Source organism: Accipiter gentilis, chromosome 16, assembly GCF_929443795.1.
Source record: "Accipiter gentilis chromosome 16, bAccGen1.1, whole genome shotgun sequence".
NCBI lineage: Eukaryota > Metazoa > Chordata > Aves > Accipitriformes > Accipitridae > Astur > Astur gentilis.
In genome coordinates, this window is record NC_064895.1 from 30,189,177 (window position 1) to 30,214,532 (window position 25,356).

Below are 25,356 nucleotides of genomic sequence, written 5' to 3' on the forward strand. Positions count from 1 at the left end.
CTCCCGGAGCAACGCTTTCCCTTGCAGGGGGGGACACAGATCCCTTCCAAAGAGGATGGGACTGACTGCCAGAGCCTCCATCCCTGCTAAGAGCCCCTTTCCCCTTCCTCCCCAAGCAAGGGGCTTCTCCCATGGCTCGTTTTTCTCCCATACGTTTATTACACTAATCCACAAGGATTAAGTTAAACCAGTCAATGCGAACTCCAGTGTTTTCCAGCCCGTTTGGGCCAAAATTACCGTCCAGTGTTAAAAAGGAAGGGGGGGAGGGCCAGGAAATGGGGCTGAGCTGCTGGGGAGGAGGAAAACCCACAGCCGGTGGGCACCGCTGCATCAGGGCACCCCCGGAGCGGGGCAGGGGACAGGAGTGGGGAGAGCCAGAGCTGCGGTCCAGGTGTCTGGGGGACCCCAAGGGTCCAGGGGGTCCCCAAGCGTGTGGCTAGATCTTGGGGCGCCAGCCCTTGATGAACTGCATGATCTTCTTCACCTGGAGCTTGGTGAGGTGAAAGTCGTCGGCCAGGATCTCCTCGCTGAGCTGCACAAAGATGCTGCCGTCGATGCGCTCGCGGGCGAAGAAGCTGACCACGTCCTCGGAGAGGCCAATGAAGCGCAGGCACTTGGAGACCTCCTCCAGCGAGAGGGCCGAGAGGTCAGCGGGGGGCAGCCAGGGCGAGCCGTCCCCACTGGGACGGGGGGCGGCCAGCGGAGCCCCCCCGTCGCCCCTCGCCACCGGCGGCACCTCGATGACGCCCTGCGCCAGGTAGACGCGGGTGACGCCACCCTCGGCCCCGCGCAGGACGGCAGGCGAGAGCGGGGCCGCCCCGCGGATGACGATGCTGTCCCCCTCGAACCCCTTGGGTGGGCGAGGGGGGGGCGCCGGCTCCTCGACGGGGGCGAAGGGCTCTGGCGAAGAGGAGGAGGAGGGGGCAGCCGGAGCCGAAGGCGGCTTGGGCCATTCCGGGCTCTCCGGCCATTCGGTCGGGCCGGCGAAAGGGTTGAGCGCCCCGAAAGGGGCAAAACGTTTTTGGGGGTGCGGGGGCTTGAGGCGGGGGCAGCTGCGGTAGGGCTTCAGAGGGGGGTCGGCCCCTGACAGCGGGGTCGAGCAGCCGCTGCCGGCCCCGGCACCTGCCTCGGCGTACGCCCAGGGGTCCGACCAGGAGGTTGGGGTGGGCTGGGCGGCGGGGGGCAACGTGGCGGGGGGCAGCGGGCGTCCGGGGGCCTCCCCGGCTTTGCAGTCACCCCAGGTGCAGGGGTAGCAGTACAGGGAGTAGGCGTCGGGCGAGGGCGAGCCACTGCCGCTCCGTGGGACTGACCTGTGGGAGGAAGGGGAGCATCACCATCACCCCGGGGCTGCAGTTCCCCCCCCCCCCCCAACTCTGTCCCTGACCCTCACGCTGCAGGGGTATCTCACCCCGGGGTGTCAGCCTGCCACCCCGTCGTGGCCTCCCCACGTCTGCGCCGGAGCCACTCACCCATCGTGGAGCCCCGAGGAGTAGTAGGAGAGGCTGGGGCTGGGCGAGGGAGCGGGTGCCAGCTTCGGGCAGCGCAGGGGTGCTGGGGGGCTGCAGGACACGGGGGGGGCGGCTGCCCCGGGGTGGCACAGGAGGTGCATTCAGCAGCCGGCACTCCTCCTTCACCTGGAAGGGGGGATGAGCACTGTCAGGACCCCGGTCACCAGTGCTGGGGGAGTCTGCCCCCCAGGAGCCTGCGGTTGGAGGGGGCAATGGGGGGGTGGCCAGCCCCAGTGGAGCCACGAAGCTCTGGGTACCAGCAGGGAGCCCCAGGGAACCATGTATCCCGTGGTGCAGGGATCCCAAAAATAGTGGGTACCCCGTGGTAAAGGTGAGCCTGAAATTTTGGGTACCCCTTGGTGCAGGGGAGCCCAGAGGATTTGGGTACCCCACGGTGCTGGGAAGCCCAAGAGATTCAGGTACCCCCATGGTGCAGAGAGCCCTGGGGAACCGGGGACCCCATGGTACAAGGGCGTCCTGAGGATTTGGGTACCCCCGGATGATGGAGAGCCCTGGGGAACTGCGTACCCCATGGTGCCAGGGAGCCCGCTGGATTTGGGTGACTTAACAGAGCTGGGGAGGGACCCCAGAGCCCCGCAGCACCTGGGAGGGGGCCAAGCGGGCTGTGCCGCGGGGCTGACAGCGCGGCCCGGGGCTGTGCACCCCTTGCCCGTGGCACAGAACTGCCAAAGGGGCTATGCCGGGGCTCACCGCCCGGCTACCCCGGTGCATCGCCCCCGGCCAGGGCGGCTGAGAGCAGGCAGGACCCCGGGGGGTGCCATTCCCCATCCCTGGGAACGGGACCACGGCTCTTACCGCCTCCGACTTGGGTGGCACAGGAGGTGGGGTGTCCCCACGGGGCTCGTCCCCGGGCACACCGGGGCGATGCGGGGAGCCCAGCGGGGTGACGGCCCCAAAGGAGACGAGGTCCTGCCGGCCGGCACCGCTGCCCGGATCGCAGCAGCCCTCCGGGCTGGGGTTGCTCCAGAGCTCCTCGTAGGGGATCTCCAACAGCTCCTGAGTCCTGAACTCGGGCTCGGCCCAGTCGGGCGTCATGTATTCCCGGTCGGGGTCGGGGAAATCGGGCAGCGGCGGATGCGTCGCGCCCCCCGCGACGCCCCGCGGTCCCTGGCAGCAGGCGGCGGGGTCCCGGGGGACACCCGTGCCGCAGGCGCAGAGGGAAAGGCGCTGGAGGGGCTGGCTGAGCTCCTCGCGGGCGCAGGCAGGCAGGCAGAGCCGCAGGCGCCGGGGGCTGGCGCACTCCTCCGAAAAGTCAGGTTTGGCCTCCCGCACGGCCCGCGAGTACTCGTCGGGGTTGAAGCGGTCGTGGCAGTACGCGGCGCTGTCCCGCAGCAGCTTCTCCAACTGGGGGTCCCCGGCGAGCAGCCCCTCGGGCAGCTGGAAGCGGGGCATGTCGGTCAGCAGGAGAAAGTGGAAGGGGACCAGCTCGTCGCGGCGGAGGATGCAGCACAAGACCACCGTCTTGGAGATGATGCTGACCAGCTTGTAGCAGTGGCCCTCGCGGATGGCGTGCAGGTCGTAGGGGTTGCGCGCCGGTCGGCTGGGCACGGCCACGTTGACCGGCAGCCGCACCTTCTCGATGATGCTGCGGATGGTGTGCTCGCCCTCCTGCAGCCGCAGCTCGAGGGGGCTGCGGGTGCTGAAGCGGCCCTTGCACTGGAAGGGCAGGCTGAGGCTCTCGTTGGTGCGGTGGTTCATGCAGATCAGGCAGGGCATCTTGCCCTTCACCTGCCTGGCCCCGGCCGCTGGCGCCGCCTTGCCCAGCTTCCGCAGGATGGTGTTGAAGCGCGACTTCTCCTTCACCGTCTTGGCGCAGAGGATCTCCGCTTGGCCCATCAGCGTCAGCTCGTCCCCCGCGTGCAGCGTGAAGTTGTACACCTCGCTGTCCTCGCTGAACTCCCCCGACACCACCTGCCCCAGGACAGCCCCACCGTGGGACCCGCTGCCCTGGCACCGTCCCCTGATGTCCCACCATCAACCCTTGATGTCCCACCGGTCTCTCCTGATGTCCCGCCGCCGCCTCCCGCTTTTCCACCACCTCCCCCTTACTCCCACCACCATTCCCTGATGTCCCACCACCAACTCTTGGATGTCCCACTGTCCTCTCCTGATGTCCCACCACTGACCCCCAACGTCCCACCACTGTCCCCTGCTGTCCCCATACGGACCTTCACACTGAAGGTGATGGCCTCCATGACGAAGACGCGGTCTGGGAAGATGCTGGCCACCTCCTCCACACTGTTGAAGTACTGCACGGGCTCACGGATGTCCCGGTCCTGGTCCAGCAGCTTGAACTTCCCTGCCAGGGACCGCCAAAGCCATGGTGATGACAGGAGCCCACCTCCAGTGCTCGGCCCCAGAGATCTGCTGCGACCCACCTCAGGGACGGCCCGGCCCTTCGTGGGGGACAGCCACCCTTGAGGATGACCTGGGGGGGGGTCCCCATCACATTTTGGGGGGGCATTTCTGTGGGCTTCACCCAGCGTGTCCAAGGGCTGCGAGGGGACACCAGAGCATCCCCCATACCTGTACCTCACACACACAGCATCGGGGGGAGGGGGGGAGGGATTTTGGGTGGGACAAAGTGCAAAGCCCTGGGCGCACGGAGTGTCTCGGCAATGCTGCTCCAGCACGCACACACACAACCCCCCCCGCCAAGGCCGCAGGGATCACCCCAAAGCAGCCACAGAAATGCCCTGTGGGTGGAGGAACCCACCCGGAGCAGGGCCAGTGGAGCAGCCAACATTGCAGGCAGCCCCCATTGCCCCCCCAAAACACGGCTCCTGCCCCACCAGGGCCCCGTGACTCCCCTCTGCCCCACACCTCGGGTGGGAGAGCCACCCGGCAGGGAAGCAGGGGGCTTTGCAGCAGGGATGGCAATGGAGGCGATGGCAGGGACTGGAGGGGGCCGCGGCTGGCAGCGAAACCGCCTCCATTGGCATCAGTTCGGCAGGGATGGACCTGAGGGGAATATTAATCCCCTGACGTGCCCGCGCCAGCCGGCTCCGCCGCTGCCAGCCCCGTGCCAAGCAGCGCCGGGGCCACGGCTGCCCCTCGCCGGGCAGGGTCCCCGTCAGGGCCACGGCACCGGGGACACCGGGGTCGGTTGAGGCTGGAACCGCGGTGCCTGAGCCGGGGGCAGCCCCATATGCCGGCGTGGCCGGTTTGGGCACGGCCGAGCCCCCCGAAGCTGGTTAACACACTGCCCGGCCCTCCCCTCCTCGGACCCCCTCTTGGGACGGGCGATTAACCCCTCCCCCGCTCCATTTCCCATTATTTATTTATTAGCAGGACTCATTACCGACATGGCGAGCACTTAGAGTGGTCATTAAGGCTCTTGCTACGGCGGCCGCCAGCGTCTCAGCACCTTCGTCTGCGTTGCCAGCCCCAGCCCGTCCCCATCCTCATCCTCATCCTACCCCATCCCCGTCCCTGTCCCCATCCCCATTAGGCTCTCTGTCCCATCCTCATCCCTGTCTGCATCCCATCCCATCCTCACCTGTCTCCCTGTCCCCATCCCGTCCTTATCCCCATCCCCACTCCATCCCTGCCAGCCCCCCCCCCCCCCCCCCCGCAGCCCCCCGCCTTTGGGCTGGGCGCTGGCAGGGTGAGAGGGGCAGAGAGCAGCCCCCAAACCAGAGCATCTCCTCTCCCAGACTGGACCATACTGGAGCACCCCCAGTTCAGCCACCGGAGGTTTGGGGGGGGGCTCTCAGCCCTGAAGCCTCGGAGGACGCGACACCCTCGTCCTCACCCCTCGCGCCCCAGCGGCCCCCACCTGGGTACTGGAGCGGGATGTCGATTTTGGGGCCGATGACGTAGTGTCCCTCCTCCAGGCTGTGGGCCGTCACCGTCGTCCACTGCCGGCAGGAGTGGACCAGCAGCACGTCCTGGGCGCTCACCCCCTCCACGCGCTCGCCTGCCGGGGGACGACGACGACGGGACTGTCACCGTCCTCAGGACCCCCCCCCCCACCCTCCCCGGGGCACCCGGGGGTGGCCGGCCGGCCGGACGGACAGCCAGCCGGAGGGATGAGCAGGTGCCCGCTGCCAAGAGCCGCCAGTTGCCCAGGAAACAATTTCTTTGTCCCCCCCTGAAAAGCTGCAGCCGCCGCAAACAACAAGTTTATTGAGACGGGGCCGGCACGGGGGCCCCCACCGCCGCTGCACCCCGGCACCCACCGCCGGCGTGGCCCCCAGCACCCGCACCCTGTTCTGAGGGATGGATCCTGCTCTGGAGGGGGGACACCGCCAAACCGGGGTGACCCTGTGCTGATGCCAGTGCACCCCACTCCCCTGCACCCCCCCCAGTATCCCCAGACTATCCCCAGCCCCGGAGCCCCCCAGTATCCCCAGCCCCCCCCCCCCTCCCCCCCCCGCCCAGTGGGGGCAGCCCCGGGGCCCCCCAGAGAGGAGAGGCCGAACAGCAACAGCCCCAGACCTGGGGCAGCAGCTTGGTCACATCTCACCTGGCCCCCCAGCCTTCCTCCCTCCTCCTCCTCCTCACTCCAGCCTCCCTTCTCCTGGTGGCTGTAGCCTTCCTCCTCCTCATCCCTCCAGCCTTGCTCCCTTCTCCTCCTCCTCACTCCAACCTCCCTTCTCCTGGTGGCTGTAGCCTTCCTCCTCCTCATCCCTCCAGCCTTCCTCCCTCCTCCTCCTCCTCACTCCAACCTCCCTTCTCCTGGTGGCTGTAGCCTTCCTCCTCCTCATCCCTCCAGCCTTCCTCCCTCCTCCTCCTCCTCACTCCAACCTCCCTTCTCCTGGTGGCTCTAGTCTTCCTCATCCCTCCAGCCTTCCTCCCTCCTCCTCCTCATCATCACACCAACCTCCCTTCTCCTGGTGGCTCTAGTCTTCCTCCTCCTCATCCCTCCAGCCTTCCTCCCTCCTCTTCCCCATCCCTCTAGCCTCCCTCTCTCCCTCCTCCCTCTACCCTTCCTCTCTCCTCTCCAGCCCTCTACTCTTCCTCACTCCTCTTCCTCCTCTCTCCAGCCTTCATTCCTCCTCACCTCTCCAGCCTTCCTATCTCCCTCTCCCCTCCGCCCTCCACCCTTCCCTCCAGTCCCCCTCCGTCCTCTTCATCCCTCCAACCTTCCTCCTCCTCACCCCTCCAGCCTTCCTCCCTCTTCCTCCTCACTCCAGCCTCCTTCCCTCCAAACTTCCTCCCTCCTCACCTCTTCAGCCTTCCTCCCTCGTCCTCCTCCTCCTCCTCCCCATCACTCCAGCCTCCCTCCTCCTGCTCCCTCCAGCCTTCCTCCTTCCCTCCTCCTCCTCCTCCCCATCACTCCAGCCTCCCTCCTCCCGCTCCCTCCAGCCTTCCTCCCTCCCTCCTCCTCCTCCTCCCCATCACTCCAGCCTCCCTCCTCCCGCTCCCTCCAGCCTTCCTCCTTCCCTCCTCCTCCTCCCCATCACTCCAGCCTCCTCCCTCCCTCCTCCTGCTCCCTCCAGCCTTCCTCCCTCCCTCCTCCTCCTCCTCCCCATCACTCCAGCCTCCCTCCTCCTGCTCCCTCCAGCCTTCCTCCTTCCCTCCTCCTCCTCCTCCCCATCACTCCAGCCTCCCTCCTCCCGCTCCCTCCAGCCTTCCTCCCTCCCTCCTCCTCCTCCTCCCCATCACTCCAGCCTCCCTCCTCCTGCTCCCTCCAGCCTTCCTCCTTCCCTCCTCCTCCTCCTCCCCATCACTCCAGCCTCCTCCCTCCCTCCTCCCGCTCCCTCCAGCCTTCCTCCCTCCCTCCTCCTCCTCCTCCCCATCACTCCGGCCTCCCTCCCTCCCTCCCTCCTCCTCCTCCTCGCCCCTCCAGCCTTCATCTCCCCTTGGCTACTTCTCCCTCCCTCCCTCCCCCCCCCAGCCTTCCCCCCCCCCCGGCCCCTCCAGCTCACCCTGCCCCAGGCAGACGAGGGTGGGCAGCCGGCACTGGCTGACGATCGCGTCGAGGGGCAGCGCCGCGGGGCTCCAGCGGAGCCGGGCCAGCCCCGCCGCCAGCTTCTCCATCGCATCGCGGCTCAGGCCGGCCCCGGGCCGCGGGGGGGGGGCGGCCGCGCCGGGCTCCATCGCCGCCGCCGCCGGGCCGGGGCAGCGCCGGGGCCGGGGGGCGGCGGACGGGGAGCGGGGAGGGAGGGAGGGATGGGGGGGCGGCGGCGGGGAGCGGGGCAGCCGGGAGCCGCCCCCCGCCCGCCCCCGGCCCCTCCTGCCCGCCCGCCCCGGCAGGCGGGGACCCCCCCAGAGGCGGGGGCGGGGGGAGGAGGAGGAGGAGGAGGCGGGGGGGGGGCATCCCCCTCCTCACCATCACGCCCCCCCCGCTGGGGACCCCCACCCCCGAGGCCGGGGGCTGCTCCCGGGGCGGGATGCAGAGGGGAGCCCCCGGGGATGGGGGCGGCTCCGCCCGCGCCCCCCGGAGGAGACGCTGCCCGCCCGGGGGGGGGGCGGCTGCCTTGGACCGCCGAGGGAAGGGGGTGAGGAGCCCCCCCCTCCGCGCCGGATCCGGCTCCTGGGACCCGGCGGGGGGTTTCCCGAGGAGACACCGGGGAGGGAAGGGCCGAGACGCGGGGGGGCCTGCGGGGGGGGGGACAGACGGAGGACCCCGACCCCCCCGTCCCAACGCCCCCCCCCCCCCCCCCCCCAAGACCCGAGGTACGGAGTGGGACCGGCAAACGGAGACACACACACCCCCCCCCCCCCCGGCAGGGACATCGCCATCCCCCGCAGCGGGGACCCCCGCACCCTGGGGACTCACGGCCCCCCTGAGCCGGGGACACCAGGCCCGGGGGGGTCCCCGCACCCCTCGCGCTGGGGACCCGCTCCTCGCCAGCCGGGGGGGCTGGAAAGCCCCGGCCGAGCTCAGCAGCATCGCGGACCGGCCAGGGTTCGGGGTCCGTCCGTGCCCCCCCGAGCTGCTGCCAGAGCCCCCGACCCCTCCTCGAGGGCCTGACTCGGCGCAGGGTGGGGGTCCTGGTGTGGGTTAGCGGGGGGGGGACCCGAGGTTGCCTTCGGAGCAGCAGCAGGGTCCTCTGGGACAAAGCCCGAATGTGTTGGGACACAAAAAACTTGCCAGGATCAGCAGGGATGGGGAAGGGAGCAGGGATGGGAAAGAGCAGGGACAGGGAAGGAACAGGGCTGGGAAACAGCAGGGATGGGAAGGGAGCAGGGATGGGAAAGAGCAGGGACAGGGAAGGAACAGGGATGGGAAACAGCAGGGATGGGAAGGGAGCAGGGATGGGAAAGAGCAGGGACAGGGAAAGGAACAGGGCTGGGAAACAGCAGGGATGGTAAGGGAGCAGGGATGGGGAAAGAGCAGGGACAGGGAAGGAACAGGGCTGGGAAACAGCAGGGATGGGAAGGGAGCAGGGATGGGGAAAGAGCAGGGACAGGGAAGGAACAGGGCTGGGAAACAGCAGGGATGGGAAGGGAGCAGGGATGGGGAAAGAGCAGGGACAGGGAAGGAACAGGGCTGGGAAACAGCAGGGATGGGAAGGGAGCAGGGATGGGAAGGGAGCAGGGATGGGAAAGAGCAGGGACAGGGAAGGAACAGGGCTGGGAAACAGCAGGGATGGGAAGGGAGCAGGGATGGGGAAAGAGCAGGGACAGGGAAGGAACAGGGCTGGGAAACAGCAGGGATGGGAAGGGAGCAGGGATGGGGAAAGAGCAGGGACAGGGAAGGAACAGGGATGGGAAACAGCAGGGATGGGAAGGGAGCAGGGATGGAAGGAGCAGGGATGGGAAGGGAGCAGGGATGGGAAACAGCAGGGATGGGAAGGGAGCAGGGACGGGGAAGGAGCAGGGATGGGGAAGGAGCAGGGATGGGGAAGGAACAGGGATGGGAAAGAGCAGGGACAGGGAAGGAACAGGGCTGGGAAACAGCAGGGATGGGAAGGAACAGGGATGGGAAACAGCAGGGATGGGAAGGGAGCAGGGATGGAAGGAGCAGGGATGGGAAGGGAGCAGGGATGGGAAACAGCAGGGATGGGAAGGGAGCAGGGACGGGGAAGGAGCAGGGATGGGGAAGGAACAGGGATGGGAAAGAGCAGGGACAGGGAAGGAACAGGGCTGGGAAACAGCAGGGATGGGAAGGAACAGGGATGGGAAACAGCAGGGATGGGAAGGGAGCAGGGATGGAAGGAGCAGGGATGGGAAGGGAGCAGGGATGGGAAACAGCAGGGACAGGGAAGGAACAGGGCTGGGAAACAGCAGGGACGGGAAGGGAGCAGGGATGGGAAACAGCAGGGATGGGAAGGAGCAGGGACGGGGAAGGAACAGGGATGGGGAAGGAGCAGAGAGAGGTATGGAGCAGAGATGAGGACAGAGCAGGGACAGCAGCAGGTGGAGGACAGGGAAAGACTCAAGACGGTGACAAGGATGCCACTGACAAGCAGAACACCCAGAGCTGCCGGACGGTGTCCAGGGGCAAGGTCCCTGCCAGGCGCCCTCTCCCCGAGCCCCCCGGGGAAGCCCTCGCGCAAACCCCACCGCCGTGGCGATGGCTGCGCAGAGCTGCCACGCCGCGAGCCCCCGGGCCCTGCCGCCGTGCTCCAGGCCCCGGATCCTGGCGACAAGCATCGACAGCCGAGGTGACTCGGCCTGGGACGAATTCTTCCCTCCCCACCACAAAAAGCTGACGAGTCCCCAGGGATGGGAAGGATTCGGGGTCGTTGAGCTGCTCCCCACGGCCTTGTTCCCCCTTCGAGGGGGACCCGGGGGCTGCTCTCGCAGCCTCAGCGTCAGCTTTATTACCCACAGCGGCACAAAAACACCCTCTCCCGGTTACCGACACCACGGCAGCGGGAGGGAAGAAGGAGAAGCACGTCCCTGCTCTGCCATCCCGTGCCATGGCGGGATGGGGACAGGCCCCTCGCCCAGCCTTTGCAGGGGTGTGACACCCCCAACCCAGGAGCACCCGAAGGCTGTGGGAGACCCCGGGGGGCACCCGCTCCCCCCGGGCAGGAGATCTTATGGAGAGGGAACTGGCAAGGGCCATCGGATCCTGCTCAGTGGAGAAGAACATCGGCTCGGCCGTAACCACCAGCCGGCACCGGGGGCTCTTGGAGAGCTGAAAAAGCCGCCCGCAGTTTGCAGCCACACCACGACCCGCGGCTGCAGAGCGAAGGGCAGAAACGGCCGCTTTCCTTCAACAGGTTTGCAAAGGTCCTCCCCAAGGAGCCGGGGGTCCCCGGGGTGCTGCAGTCACCGGCCCAAGTGCCAGGTGTACCCTCACCCACGGAGGCTCCACGGAAGGAGCGGGCAGATGCCGGCAGCCTCAGACACGCTGTTGCACTTAGCAATGCCCTCAAAAAACAACAGCCTAAAGCTTTTTCTGTAAAAAATTAAAAAAAAAAAAAAAAAAAAGACAGAAAAGAGCAGCTCTAGCTCCAGCCAAACAACTTCTTCCAAGTAAGAGACCAGCTTGCGCTTTCCAGGCTTTAACCGTGTGTCCAAGCAGTCACAGCTGCCCTAAGAGCAGCTACAGCCTGGGTGCAAAGCTTTTCTTTGGCCCAAAGGCTTGAGGGGGGGGCCGGGGGGGGGGGCTTGTCCCAGCCCCGGCACCCACCTTCTCCAAGGGGCAGCCGCAAGCAGGGCCGGTGCCGAGCCTGCTCCCTGCCAGCACGCAGGGCACGGGCCGAGGCTTGGCGAAAGGGAATTTAATGGGGCCGAGGAAGTAACCAATGCAAGTTTATAAAAGCTTTTATTTGCTCTTGGTATGACCAAGAATGGGACAGTGATCTTTTATACAATTTGATACAGTAAGTGGTACAAAAGAATGTGTTTTAAATAAAAAGCCAGAGTGGAGTAGCAAAAATATTAAAAGATTAAGTAAAAAATCGTAGGCATGGGAATTAATCCTAGACCTTAAGTTGATGCTGTTTTTCCACCATCCGAGTCCGAGAGCACAAAGCGCCGCGTTTACCCCTGCCCCGCACCGCCGTGGCACCGGCAGCTCCCCCGGGCAGTGCCAAAGCACTAAACAGAAAGCGGTTAACCCAGTTGTAGGATAGATTCAACCTCAGGTTTTAGTTTAGCACGACCAATTTAATCAAGTTACATTTTTTGCCGTGACAAAAAGGTAGCGCCGAGTCTTCCTCCGCTGGCCAGGTCGGCTAAAGCCCCCCCTTCTGCAGTGGCACTGCCGGCACCGGGGCAGCTGGCGCGGGGAAAGCTGCTTTTGCATCCTTTTCTAGGCTGGCCTTAGGCTTTATTCCACACCCAGGGCTGGGGAGGGGGGGTGTCTTCCAAGTAGAGGTTTCACAAGCAGTTAGTTTGCTAGCTAGCAGGAAGTTTAGATACCGGCAGAAATAAAGTTACTGCAAATTCCTCCAACATGATTATTATTACTTTTTTTTTTTAAAGCATCTGCATCGACTCTTGTTGCTCACTCCTCCTCGGCTGGGCCTTGCACTCCACAACACAAAACAAAGCCAAGCCACGCGGTTAAAATTCATGGTTTTTATAGGAACAGAAGTAGACCGTCTAGAAATATTTCAGTTTATTAGCTCAGTAAGGAGAATAGGAAATGGAGGTGGTAGCTAGTAGTACCAGCGAGTGGCCTGTTCTCTACCTGTTGGCTTGCAACGAACACAGCGTCTACAAAGGATCCCGAGGGATTTACACAGAGGGAGCCGAGCCCCTAGAAGCAAATAAAAAGCTCACGTTTAAAACAAGGATTATACAAAAAAAAACCAAAAACCCTTGATGTATATTTTTCCATTTTTCCCTTTTTGATAACGTTAGAAAGTGCAGATTTAACCAAAAGGTAGCCGTACTCTATTTACAACGCTGACCGGCAGGCACAGGACGCGAGAAAGGCAGTGGTGCCGATTTATCCGCCAGTCCCAGGGTCCTGCCTGACCCCAACAGCCACTCGACTGGGAAGGGTTAACACACACGGAGACAAAATGCCAAAATACAGAGGAAAAGGGAGACACCTCGGTCAAGTTACTACACGGGAAGCCATTCGAAACTAGAAGTTCAATGTTAAAACACCATCACTTCATTAAAATTAAATCAGCATTATTTACTACTTTCATTATTTACCAAAGGCAGTCCAAAACTCAAGCGGACAAGAGCGAGGCACAAGCTTGTCCAACTTTAAAGGAGAACGTGAGGCTTGGCGGGGGGGGCGGGGAGAAGCGTCTATTTAAAATATCTTTTTGTCCTTGGCTGGAGCAGCTCTCCTATGTGGTTATTTTAAATGCAAGGCAAGTGAACGTACAAACACTCCTGCAGACTGAACGCCCGGGTCAGCAGGAGCAGTCAACGTCAGACTGGCAGTCCTTAACCCCCTTCCTTTCAGAAATGACTAAGCCACGCCATCAGTGATACGCAGCCTGGCCGAGGAAACGCAGAAGGCGAGCTGGAAAAGCAAGTTAATCCCGGGGGGGGGGGGGGGGGGCGGGGGCTGAGCAGCCCTGCTGGGATCACCCACCACGTTCCCACAGCACCGGACTGGGAGCAAGACTGACCCAAGTACCAATGACTCAGCTTTTAACACTGGAAAATGGAAAGTTTTCAGGGAGGTAATAAATTAAACTGCCAACTTTTTTTTCTCCTTTCTTGTTTTTTTTTTTTTGTTTGTTTTTTTGTTTGTTTTTTTTAAAATCTAGTTTCACTCAGCCTTTTGCTAGGCTACTGAACAACTTGTTGGAGCGGCTAACAGTAAGAGAGAACTTAAAAGTTCATGTTAACTGCTGTCAGTTTGGGAATTGCATGTTATATTCATACACATAAAGTAGACAACCACATCACCCTCCATAGAAAAACTAGTGCATGCAAATAACTCTTCCATATCATAAAACCCAACGGCTATGCAGGAGGAGAGAGAAGATATACTAGTGAACTGACATTGGCTAGAGGGAAATTAGTAGGTATCTTCAACATTTTTACCTTGAAAGCTAAATCAGTGCTTTGTATTAAATTTTTGGCAAACATACCACGTTGCCATCCTTTTAATTAACACATCACACCATGAAGAAATGCAAATAAAAGCAGCATGCAGGCAAAAGGAAAGAGCCGCAAGTGAGGAAAAAAAAAATGGCAGCAGGAACAGTTCTGAATGGCTAGATCACCAAAAAGGAGACACAGCAGATTAAATGTAGGTTTTTTTTTTTTGCACCACCCTTTGTCCTCGATGCATTACACCAACAATTACAGAAAGCAATCACAAAAGTTCAGTATTTTAAAATGGTCAAGTATGGATGGTACGTCTCCTGCACATGCTTCCACCAGAAGAAAAGAAAAAAAAAAAAAACAAAAGTTCCTTTCCACATAAGGCACAGGACAAAATAAACCCCATTCACAGACTCAAGGCGAAAATGAGTGTTTTCCTGGCTCTTTTGCTGATGCATCTAGAGAATATGGTGACTCAAGCACATTATCCATGACAGAAAATTCCACTGTTGTACAAAATAAATTGTTAATTCTAACTTTTATTCTTATACAATTTGCAGAATAGAGTTGAATATGATTGCTATATGTTTTAATGTCAGGAGGAACAGGACTATAATACAACCAAAACGTAGTGGTAAGTTGAGCAGGTACATTAAAAAATGAAGTCACGGAAATGATTTTCCTATACATGTTGTTGAGAAAATTATAGTACGCAAGCTGTCCTAAATGGAAAAACAAAGGGAGACAGGAGCTTGTTAAGATGAGGAACAAAATTGGTTTAAGGTTAAAAACGGGCAGAGTGGTTTGTTTTGCAGCGAGAAAAAAGGGGCGGTGGATGGCGATTGGTGATATAGGAGAACGTTCAGCAACACTTGCTCTTCCAGCCTGTCACCCCACCTCCACTGCTGATATCTACATTTTCACTGTTGGGCTCTTTTACAGGGGTCTGCAATGAGACAAGTAAAAAGAGTTAGATGACTCTTGAGATATTCTGAAATAAAGTATTCAGAGCTGAAGAGATAGCTGCTTACAAAGAGACTTACATCACCAAACAGTATTATCAATAAACTATGGACAAAGAGCTCCACAGAAACATAAGGAATCCTCCTCCCCCCCTCCCGCAAAAGCCATTTAAGGGGATTTTTTTGTTTGTTTTGTTTTAAATAAACAACAACTGGAAAGCTGGGGGCAGGAAGGGGGGAACAAACAAACAAACAAACAAACAACTTCTGAACATGGACCATCCCAAAGTAATCTAAACCTATTTCTAGATCCTGCTCTTAGAACTGACACTTAGACTTTGGTGGAGTAAGTAAATCACAGCGTATAACTAACACAAGCTGAAGTTAAATTATGTGAACTAATGACCTTAAAAAACCACACAGTATTTTATGGATAAAGAGGGGTTGTTCAAAAGCATCTGCCTTCCAGTCAACCAAGACACCAGTTTCCGAGGCAGCGGACAAAACAGGCTCGTCTGCGTCATGGGATGTAAACTTGGTTAGACCAAAGCAAAAATCAAAGTCAAAGTGGTTTTGATCAGATGCTAACATCTACTTTCAGCTGTTTAGAAACTAACCTAAGCATTCATGAAAATACTGCAGTTTAGTCTCTATATTCCTTTTCTTATTGTCTTTGTCACAGCCTTGCAAAAGCAAACCCCCCTGTTCTTCAGATAAATACACTGAGGCCCAAAATAAAAATTTAAAGGTCAAAAGGGTCAGTAAGACTTGCTAGTCTGACCTCCTGTTTACAAAAGGCCAGGGATTTTCATCCCGTTTCTCACATACAGCTTGTCAAAAACTGATTAAGAAACAACTCAGAACTACAACAGTGAACCAGACATTGTTGAGCAGATGTGTATTTAAAAGGGATGTGAAAAGATTCAGCATTGACATTGCACTCTATTTCTAACCAATTAACTCAGATGACATTATCAATAGCATGCATGCAGGAGGGCGGTGGAGGACATTGATGAAGGCAGTCTCAATACAGGGCAGCCCCTACCACTAAGCTGGAGCACAGAAAAAACACACAGGGTCATTCGTTTAGGGGCAAAAGCACATATGCTAGAGTTGGCTGACCCACGTCTCTTGAGCTCCACAGAGCTTCAGCACTGGAGAGACGTGACCTGATCATAAGCAGGAACATGGTAGCGCAGGGGTTACTGTGTAAATCAAGCCCTTGGCTATGGGAATACATCATCTAACTGGAGCCAGCCCTGGAGCCACCCACGTATCCAGCCCAGCTCAATCCTGCAACATGACAGTGGCAGCTCTTGGAAGCCGATGCATTTTCTACTCATGAAAGATATCGGGGATACAAGGACAGCAGTACCCTGTAGCTCTGGACATACAAAGATCTGGGTACAGGCTACGGACAAGATGACCATCTTTATGGTACACTGTACGTTTCAGGAAGGGGAACCAACCACCAGGATGAACTGGTGATCCACATTCTTCTCTCGGTTGCAATACAACCGTCCAATAAAGCCTCCAATGAAATGCAGAGGCCAAGAGGGCTAATCATTGGAAACAAGGTAGGAAGTGACAGAGCTCGTTCATCTGTTCTATCAAACACACCTAAACTCTTCCCAACAGGCACTCAAGAGTTTTTAGACAGTGTTGCATATTGATGGAGATGGTGGCAGGGAGAGGACAATTCTCTTCTACGCCAACTGAAGTGTTTTAATTCCAAGCACACATACAACATAACCATGAGTTTACAGGCCAAACAACTACAAGCTTACGTTCCTTCACTCCCTGATGTAAAATACTCACTCCACATGGTACCTCTACAATAATGAAACATCAAACAAACTTTAGAAGCTTTAGATGTACAATACTCCTCCTTCGGGGACTGGTTTGTCTTAGCATGCCAAAGTCAAAAGCTGCAACAATTGAAGTAAACATCAAAAGCAATAGGAGCTGAAATTTTAGGGTTTTTTTTTTTCCAACTAATCTTGTAAGCACCTACCTTTCGAAGAATGTCTTCTGCTAATGTGAGGAATGCCTTCTCAATGTTTATATTTGCTTTTGCACTAGTTTCGAAAAACCTAATACCATGCTCCCTAGCAATCTAAACCAAAAAAGAAAGAAGATGATTAGCATTACTGCAGAGTTATTCAATTGGTGCTGCTCTAACTTCAGGACTAGCAGCATTTATAAGCATAGAATATATTTTCAGCCGTAGCAGGCATCAGAAGTACTAGCTAGGCAAAGTGTCACAAAAGAAGATTTGGAACTTAATGGTTCAGAAACAGCAATTAAAGTGTATTAAATCACAAGTCAATGTCTGAACATAAGACAACAGATACCATACAAGCCTGTCACATGGTAAGTAACTTAACTAAAAATTTTCAGGCATCCTTTGTTATCAAAGAAAGCAGAAAGTGCAGCTGAACTCATTCCATTCATGGCAGTTGTTTGCAATGTGGCTTCTGAGAAAACATTCCCTAGACTTACAAACCATTAGCAAATCCAGCTACCTTGTTCGTTCCCTGGCACATCCCATTGTGGCATCTCAACCACCTGGAGATGGAGGGAAGTCTTGGCACTGATTTGTTTACTTTGATAAGCAAGTTTTTGTCTGACACTTACCTGTTCACCTTTTGCTTTAGGGACAACTCTTTTATCTTCCATGTCACACTTGTTTCCTAACAGCATCCTCTCCACATCTTCATTGGCATGCTAAAATGAGACAAGAGACAGGTTTACACGTCTCCCCAACAAGCAGTAAATATCTACTTCACTTTTGTACTTCCAGGCTGTTTGAAGTCCAGGCAAACATTTACAAGTCTTGGTGTCCTGCACTTTCCTGAGTTGTAACAAAGACTGCTAGAAATCATTCTTCAGACAGTGCCTTTAGATTAAGTTGCTTATATAACATGGAAGTGGAATGAGACAACAGCTACAGGTTTAACAGCTCTATCACCATCCCAATGCCCGTTATTTTCCCCCTTCCTTTTTATTTCTGAAGTTTTAAGTGTGAAGTCTTCCTTTCTGAAAAGGACTAAGTGCTGTTCTGCCACCCAGATCCTTCTAGTTAATGACACTTGCCTACCAAATCTTTGTTAGTTTGCATTCAGTGACGTGGGAAAAGAATCAGCTTCCTGCCCGGCACTTAGAAGCGTCAGGTTTTATGTGTACTAGACAAGCACGTCAACATTACAGAAATGATCCTAGAAAACATCACAGGACAAGAAGCACCCAAGTCTACAGGTGCCAACAATCAAGCTTCATGCACTGGAGCAGCTCCAGCTGACACTACTACTTTTTTGGTGTTTAAAGTGTTCTTTGCATAGTTTTATTGTAGACAGGTAAGTCTCCTTAACAATTGCAACTATGCTTTCAACAACCACAAAGCCAAATAACCAAGTTAGTAAAAAATGCTTTTGCTTGTAATTTTTTTTTAGAGGAGTTACCAAGTTAACTAACAAAAGGAAATTACAGCTCTCCAGCATCGTGCTGTTCCTCTGATGTCGCAATCATCAGAACAAGACTGCATGTCAGCTTTGTGCCTTAGTTCTATCTGTGAAGTACTTCACACAGAAGTTGAGAAACTCATGCAGTGAAACAGAACGCAGACTGTATACCAAGCACTCGTAAACCAGGACACTGCAAAGGGAAAACGGAAGCAAGCACCACACCAATGCTCAGGATCCAAAGAAAAGGAGGACCGCATACACAGGGAATCCCCTTTGTAAGGCAAAAGTGAGTGCCAATGCTTTCTCAATGAGTGTTGAATGAGCAAAAATACCTTGGCTGTTCAGTTATTGAAGTACTGCCAATATCCATCATAGTAAGGAAAGAACATGCCAAAGACATCCTCCAGACTAGCAGAAATGTTCCAGCAGCCACAGCACAAAGCATCACTTAAGTGGATAACAGAAGTACTTTGAAACCTGCCATGAGAAGCTGCTTGGAAAGTCTAATCTGAATTTACTTTCACTCCAACAGCCTTAATGCTACTTTACTGTAGCGTTATTAATAGAACTAGAGAGGCAAGAGATCCACGTACCCAGTACTCCTGCTTACAGTAATAACCCGAGGAAAATCACCCACAGGTTTCTTTCCTTCAGGTCACAAGGAGGAAGAGCAACCAGACAGCACAGATTAAGATACCATGTAGAATAAGACTCCAAAAATCTTAACTTCTCATACACACACACACAAAAAACTGCTTACACAGCAACAGACTTCTTTCAAACACAGCCAGACCCAACACAGAAAACTGTGCATTTGCGCAACTCAGCTAATTCCTACTAGTCCAAAGCAAAAGTGCATGGCATAGTACACCTCTGCAGAATGTGTGAACTTTAAATAATGAAGTATTTAGCAAGGATGAAGGTGTAACATCTCTAGGTTTCCTGGTTATTTCTAAATCAAGCCTTAAGTATGTTGTAGAAGAGCCTCCTTGCACAGAACAGCAATTCAGAACAGCAGCTTGCTTATTAAAAATCCTCCTCCTTGAGAGCATATCCTTGGCAATATTAACTCTTTGTACAACCAAAGCACTTAGTTATTCCTTGCACAACTATCATTTGCAATAATCCTGTATGCGAGTGGGTAAAACCTGCCACATCGAGAAGCCTCAACAGTGCATCTAGAACCCCAGAGGATGACTTCACCCATCATTTCTGCAAATGCACTCCGTTAGCGAGCTTCTTCCATGATAAAAAAAGCTTCCTAAGGTGTCAAACGTCCCTTATAAAACTGCAGTAACCATGCAGCCTTCACAATGCACCTGAAATCAGATGCAGAGGTTTGTGTGACACAGATTTAAAAACATGAGGTCAGCAAAACCACTTGCTACTCAGACACAATTGTATGAATGAGATCCATTACCCAACTTCCTGGATACTACTGAATTTTTTAAATAAAGCAACTGCAGAATCTAAAGGCCTTGGTTTCAAGTTTACATTCAACTCATTGCTGAGTCTCTTCCTGTGCTGCCTTAACTCCCCCTAACCTCCCTTCCGTACCCACCAAAACACGTACCTTTCCATAAGCAGTATAGTTTCCCATTTCTCACACTAGGAAATTAAAGTACCATTATCACATTTTTGCTCTTTAACAACCTTTCACCAGCTTCAATGCTTCAACTAGCAACGCTTGACAGCACCCATCTGCTGATGGTCAGTTCTACAGGGCTGTCTTCATGCCTTCTAGGAAAATAATGAAGCTGGAAAATCCAAACATTTATTCCATTTGGGAATAGCGTAACAAAAGCAACAACTAACAGTTGTGCCACTCTAACATCTCAGAACTCCAGGAGAATGAACTCTTGGGGATCCAGGCACTAAATGTTTCCACATCAGTTTATTCTGCTTCACTTGTCCTTGCTTGAAATCCTCCTACAAGTACCTTGTTTGGTACTCCTCTAACAGGGACACAAGGATAAAAATCAGCTATGCAGGTTTGAGTAGTTTGCCAACATTCAACAACAGCAGTTTGCCATACTACCTGCAACAGCCATGATAAACTTGCAAATATTTCATCAATTTTGAGGGAGCAAAGGTGATCATATTTAATTATCTTTGAGGATTTACACAGTCATCCTTATAAAATAGGTTAGTACTAGAAGTGACATATTCTACAGCTACTCTACAGCTTATGGCTTAGTGTTGCTCCTCTGCACACCACCTTGTGGTGGCAGCTCCTCCTGAAAACTGCAGTGCCCAGAAGATGTATTCCTTACCTCTAAGTATTCTCCAGCACAAAGTTTGCTCATGTACAAGTTTAACATTTTAGGACACCAGTAGCCCCTGCGTAGTGTTGTGATCCTTCATGCCATTGTTGAAGGGAGGCTTGAGGCAGGGAACATAGAACATAGGACGGCCAAAAACCAGAACCCAAACCCCTGTGTTAATTTACACCTTCTGCCAGGGTAGAAGCAAAAGCTGCAATCCAGAAGCTGAGTTTTGTGGGACTCATCACATGCTCTATGGGTCACAAAAAACAGCTCAATTCCAGAATCTTAGAAATATTACTCACCTCATCTATGTTTCTGAGCCACTTGCTGATGTTTTCAAAGCTCTTGGCATTGGTGATGTCATATACTAGCATGATCCCCATGGCACCTCTGTAATAGGAGGTGGTGATGGTGTGAAATCGTTCCTGCCCTGCTGTATCCCTGTGGAAAACAGACAAGAGTACATATCAGAGGCATACTCTAAAGAAACCAGCATGGTATATCTACCAGACAAGTGCACATGGCCCAATACATGCTGTATTGCACTACTACCAAGGGATGTGCAATGTTTTTGAAGAGCGGTAGGACACATTCCAATGTGCATCAGCAGCAGCTTCAAGGAAGCCCCACTCCCTCCCAGATGTAGCTGAACACTCAGAGAACAAAAAGGGCAAGCCTCAGCAAGCCAGGCTCATGAGGGTACAGAAACATAGGGTTTGAAGCTTCTCTTTTGGATTTTATTTTACAGGCGATTGTTTTTTTAAAACCACACTTCAGAGTCAACTATGACAGAGACAAAAGACACTGGTCTACTTAACTGGGCTTACAGCACTAAGGCGTCAAGAAGATGAAGCTATCTGTTCAACAGCAAAGTGGTGAACAGCGAAGTGGTACGTTGCAGTAGCTCTTCTGGTACACTACCACAATAAGTAAACCCAGTATCAAGTCATAGTAGAAATTAGTTAATTTTAGACTTTGTATTTTTATTGACAACTTGAAGCTTGCACCCAAAAGGGGAAACTGTTATTGCCAAGTCTCATATCTCAGGAAGCATCTCAAAGACTTCTGAGCCTCTGTGGAAGCCAGTAGCAGACAGCATGAAAACAGGAGCAAGAAATCTTCTACCAACACTTTGACAGGACTGTGAGCTCCAGCAGTGGGAGCATCTGAATAACCCCAGAAATGTCACTGTCCCAGACACCCTCTCCTGTTACTGACCAGTTTTTCCCAAATGAACATAAAAATAAAAACTCTATCTACAATTTGTAAGTTACATACCGTAACCACTGACCAGCCTGATTAGACATGGCACAAACCCAGCTGACTCAGTACTCAAGTTTCTGTAGCAAGTTCCCAAAATGTTGTAGGTTGTTTAGCAGTGCCACTGTCAAAGACAGGAGAGTCTGGAACTGCAATCAACTATGACCTGACCCAATTATCCAGTCAACACCACCACGATGCCCGAGAAGATGCCTTTTCATTTCAGCAGCTGCTGAGCAGCCACGAAGACAATCACTCAACATTTTCTGGAACTCAGACTTAACACTGAGAGGAATTTTGTTTTCAGATCAGTTTTATAAACCTTTAAGTTGGTCTTACAAATGTATATTCCTGAAATTTTAGATCAAAGTGTATGAAAAAACCTAGGACATGTACCGTAACATTAAACTGTTGATTTCTATAAGCAATATGCTGAAAATTGATCATGCAAGATTAATGAGTATTTATATTCCCATCTCATTCTGAGATCTTTGATGGAATGCATGAGATTTGGTTAAACAAACCTGCTTGCCACTACATTAAGAATTAGTAATCACATAATCTACAGTGCCTTTTGGAGGACATAAACCGAACAGATTACATGTTTACAGACAGTTTTCAGTAACACTATTCACACAAGAAAGACATGGACCTGTTGGAGTGGGTCCAGAGGAGGTCACAAAAATGATCCGAGGGCTGGAGCACCTCTGCTATAAGGACAGGCTGAGAGATTGGGGTTGTTCAGCCTGGAGAAGAGAAGGCTCCGGGGAGACGTTATTGCGGCCTTTCAGTACCAAAAGGGGGCTTATAAGAAAGATGGGGACAGACTTTTTAGTAGGTCCTGCAGCGACAGGACACGGGGTGATGGCTTTAAACTAAAAGAGAGGAGATTCAGGCTAGATATAAGGAAGAGATTCTGTACTGTGAGGGTAGTGAGACACTGGCCCAGGTTGCCCGGAGAGGTGGTTGCTGCCCCATTCCTGGAACCATTCAAGGTCAGGTTGGACGGGGCTCTGAGCAACCTGATCTGGTTGAAAATGTCCCTGCTTATGGCAGGGGAGTTGGACTAGTTGGACCTTTAATGGTCCCTTTCAACCCAAACCATTCTATGATTTGATGATTCTATGACAAGGTAGAATCAAAGGTGTCTCCAAATTTAAACCCGTCTAAATTGAGATTACACATTCCCTAACCGCCTTCAGAAAGATACAGTGTTCCTCCCCAACCCACAGATCCACATTTCCTTGCTCACAAATGAGTAACCTCAGAAAAGATGGACTGCAGTTGAACTAGTTCAACTCATTTCCCTCTCAACTGTTCCTGACGTCACAGTAAATGCCTTGGCAGAATGACACCACCAGGCACAGAGTCCTGTGAAAACTCACCTCTCCCCACCGCCCCACCACCTACACTTGAACCAACAAACGCTGATTGTAATTGCCAAATGAATTTAAGCACACATCAGATTTCTGGCCAAGTATCAGTTGGCCAATGGGAAGTAAATGAAAAGCCTTGAAATCTGAAAATGGCATGGAGGAAAAGCTTCTGAGATGCAGGGGAAACGCTCTACAAAGTTTCTTCTCAGAGTCTTATCAGCTCTGTTTGGCTCAGACCCCAGCATCACAGTTTTGAGGCTGATTGCTCCTGAGATTTTATCTTCTCCTAGGAGATGACAAACACCAAGAAGAGGGCAAAGAGCAGGGGAGGAGGAACAGGGGCAGGTCCTAAATCCGAGCACCACTTTGTTCAGAGATGTTCTGACAGGCCATGCTGCACAGAGGTCTGGCTCACTGGCAGTAACCCCGAGAGGCCATCTAGTCCATTCCCTGGCTCTACAAAAAGTTGAAGGATACCCACATTATTCCCTGAAAGATGCCTGATCTTCTGCTGGAGACCTCTGACGATTGCTGGCTTGAATCCCCCTCTCTCATCTCCTTTCTGTCCCATTTGGAAGCATCTCCTGATGGCACACTTGGGTCTTCCTTAGTGCAAATTAAGGCCGTCAATCCTCATTTTACCCTTCATAGGTAACTAGAGGAGTTAATTTCCCTTCTTTCTACAACTAATTTTGCATACTCAAACACAGCTCTTGCACCTTCTCTGAATTTCCTCAAGCCACCTCAAGTTCTTTAGACTTTACTCACTGGCCAAACGTCTAAGATACACAGCCTCACCTGTTGCTCTCTCTAGACTCCCTCCAATTTGCCCATGTCTAAGCAAAAAACAGGACAATACTCCAATTTACCAGCCTCATACAGGAATATTTGCTAGAAGACTTGGACATGCCTGTTTATGCATCCCACTCCCTTTCCTCATAATTAAGCAGATTTTTCTGACATTTGAGTAATTGATTATACATACTGAACTTGCTAACTTTGCATTTGCCTCTACTGAATTTCACAGGACTTTTTTCAATGACATTTCTCCAATTGGTCAAAAGCAATCTGAATTATAATCCAGTCCTCTACACAATTTATACTTTGCAACTTCATCTTTTCCTGCTTAGCTTAAATACAATAATCATACTCTCTATTCCCTTATCCCAACTGTTAAAGAAAACATTGCCTATCATGAAACTCAAGACAGACTCCTGCAAAATCTCAACAGAACTCTTACTCACACATAGTTTATTTTCCCTCACCATGAGTTTTGTATCTACTTGATAGCATCTTCACCTAAGTCACTTCACCCTAACTTGCTCATATCAAGCAGGACAGTGTCAGAAAAGCCTTACCAAAAACATCAAGACATACAGCATCTGCTGTTTTTCCCCTCTTGACAATGCCAGTAGCCATCACAGTAAGAATTCAGACTGATTTTACAAAACTTGGCATTGGCAGCACTTAGTTGTTACTCATTGCTTGTCACGTCCTATGTGCCTACAACTAACTTGCTTAGTTAACTCCTCCAGTGTTTTTTCTGGCAACTGAAGCTAAGCTAATGGATGAAAAGAAAGCTGGAGAGGGAAAAAACAAAGAACCTGGAGTCTTCCCCCCCCTCCTCCTTTTTTTTTTAAATAAGTACTATATTTGCCCTTTCCCCTTCTTAATGGATTCTCCATTCATTATTCAGAGATAACTCTTAATGGACACAAGATTAGAGAACTGACTGAAGCAAACAGAGGAAATGAGTTATGGTTTTCAAACTGCCTACGACTGATGAATCCACCCTGAGCAAATGGCACAAGACAGTCAGAGACCACATGTCTTGTTTACTGCCCTGGCTTTCCATTCTTTTGTTCAAACCCCTAGTAAGTAAGAATATGCTTCAAAGCTATGGGTGTGCAATAAATCCTTGATATAGGCAAAAACATTTGTGGAAGCTAGCTAGCTCTCCAAGCTAAAATACATGTAGACAAGGACTATTAAGATAGCCAAGGAAAATGTAGCCCTACTGCACAGGAGGAAACTGAACTTGGTTTGTTTAGCTGCAAAATGAAGACAAAGAAGGTTGTCCTGTGGGACTAGGGAAAGGAGAAGCACAAGGAAAGTGAAGAATCTATTTAAGTTATTCTCGTGCCAACATTAAAGTATGCATAAGCTATATCATATTAGAGGTTTAACCAACAGAGAAAGGAATTTCTGGGACAGCTTTCCGGTTGACCTAGCAGAGACTAAAGAAACCTTAAAATGTACTATGATTTGTTTATGAAAGATTTACACGGCTGCAACAAGGGATTATATCTGATGATATGTGAAGATCCTTCCAGTCACCATAGCTCAAAATAAAAGTCTTCAACATTTTAAACCAAATAATTCCTAGCAAAATAATCCTAAGAATTTTATTACTGTCCCATTGTTTCTTCTTACAATAGTTTCAAAACTATGCAGCAGAATACTGAATTGAAGAAACTGTACTGCTGACATCAGGCGCACTCTGGAAGCTTTAGCGATTGGGTCGAACACTTTCCTTCATAAAAGAACATCTGTAAGATACTTTGTGACTGGGAAATTTCAGCTTTTCTGAAAAATACTCAGCCAGAGGGGAAAAAAAAAAGTCTGTGAGT

At 53.2% G+C, this 25,356-nt stretch overlaps 2 protein-coding genes across 2 annotated transcripts in view; both read right to left on the reverse strand.

Annotated features, from left to right (window-relative positions):
* Nucleotides 1-249: 249 nt before the first annotated feature.
* GAREM2 (GRB2 associated regulator of MAPK1 subtype 2) lies at nucleotides 250-7,514 on the reverse strand. Its single transcript, XM_049818743.1, is given in 7 exon segments — nucleotides 250-1,310; nucleotides 1,470-1,567; nucleotides 1,569-1,634; nucleotides 2,325-3,440; nucleotides 3,698-3,828; nucleotides 5,308-5,448; nucleotides 7,403-7,514. Coding segments are annotated over 7 exon segments (2,538 nt in total). The 3' UTR covers nucleotides 250-436.
* A 3,668-nt stretch (nucleotides 7,515-11,182) lies between these two features.
* RAB10 (RAB10, member RAS oncogene family) overlaps nucleotides 11,183-25,356 on the reverse strand; it is a 47,116-nt gene continuing 32,942 nt past the window's right edge. The window contains exons 3-6 of the mRNA XM_049818421.1: nucleotides 20,393-20,531; nucleotides 16,997-17,086; nucleotides 16,374-16,475; nucleotides 11,183-14,343 (exon numbers count right to left, since the gene is read on the reverse strand). Coding sequence (XP_049674378.1) covers nucleotides 14,260-14,343; nucleotides 16,374-16,475; nucleotides 16,997-17,086; nucleotides 20,393-20,531 — 415 coding nt within the window. The 3' untranslated portion in view covers nucleotides 11,183-14,259. The remainder of the gene's footprint in view (nucleotides 14,344-16,373; nucleotides 16,476-16,996; nucleotides 17,087-20,392; nucleotides 20,532-25,356) is intronic.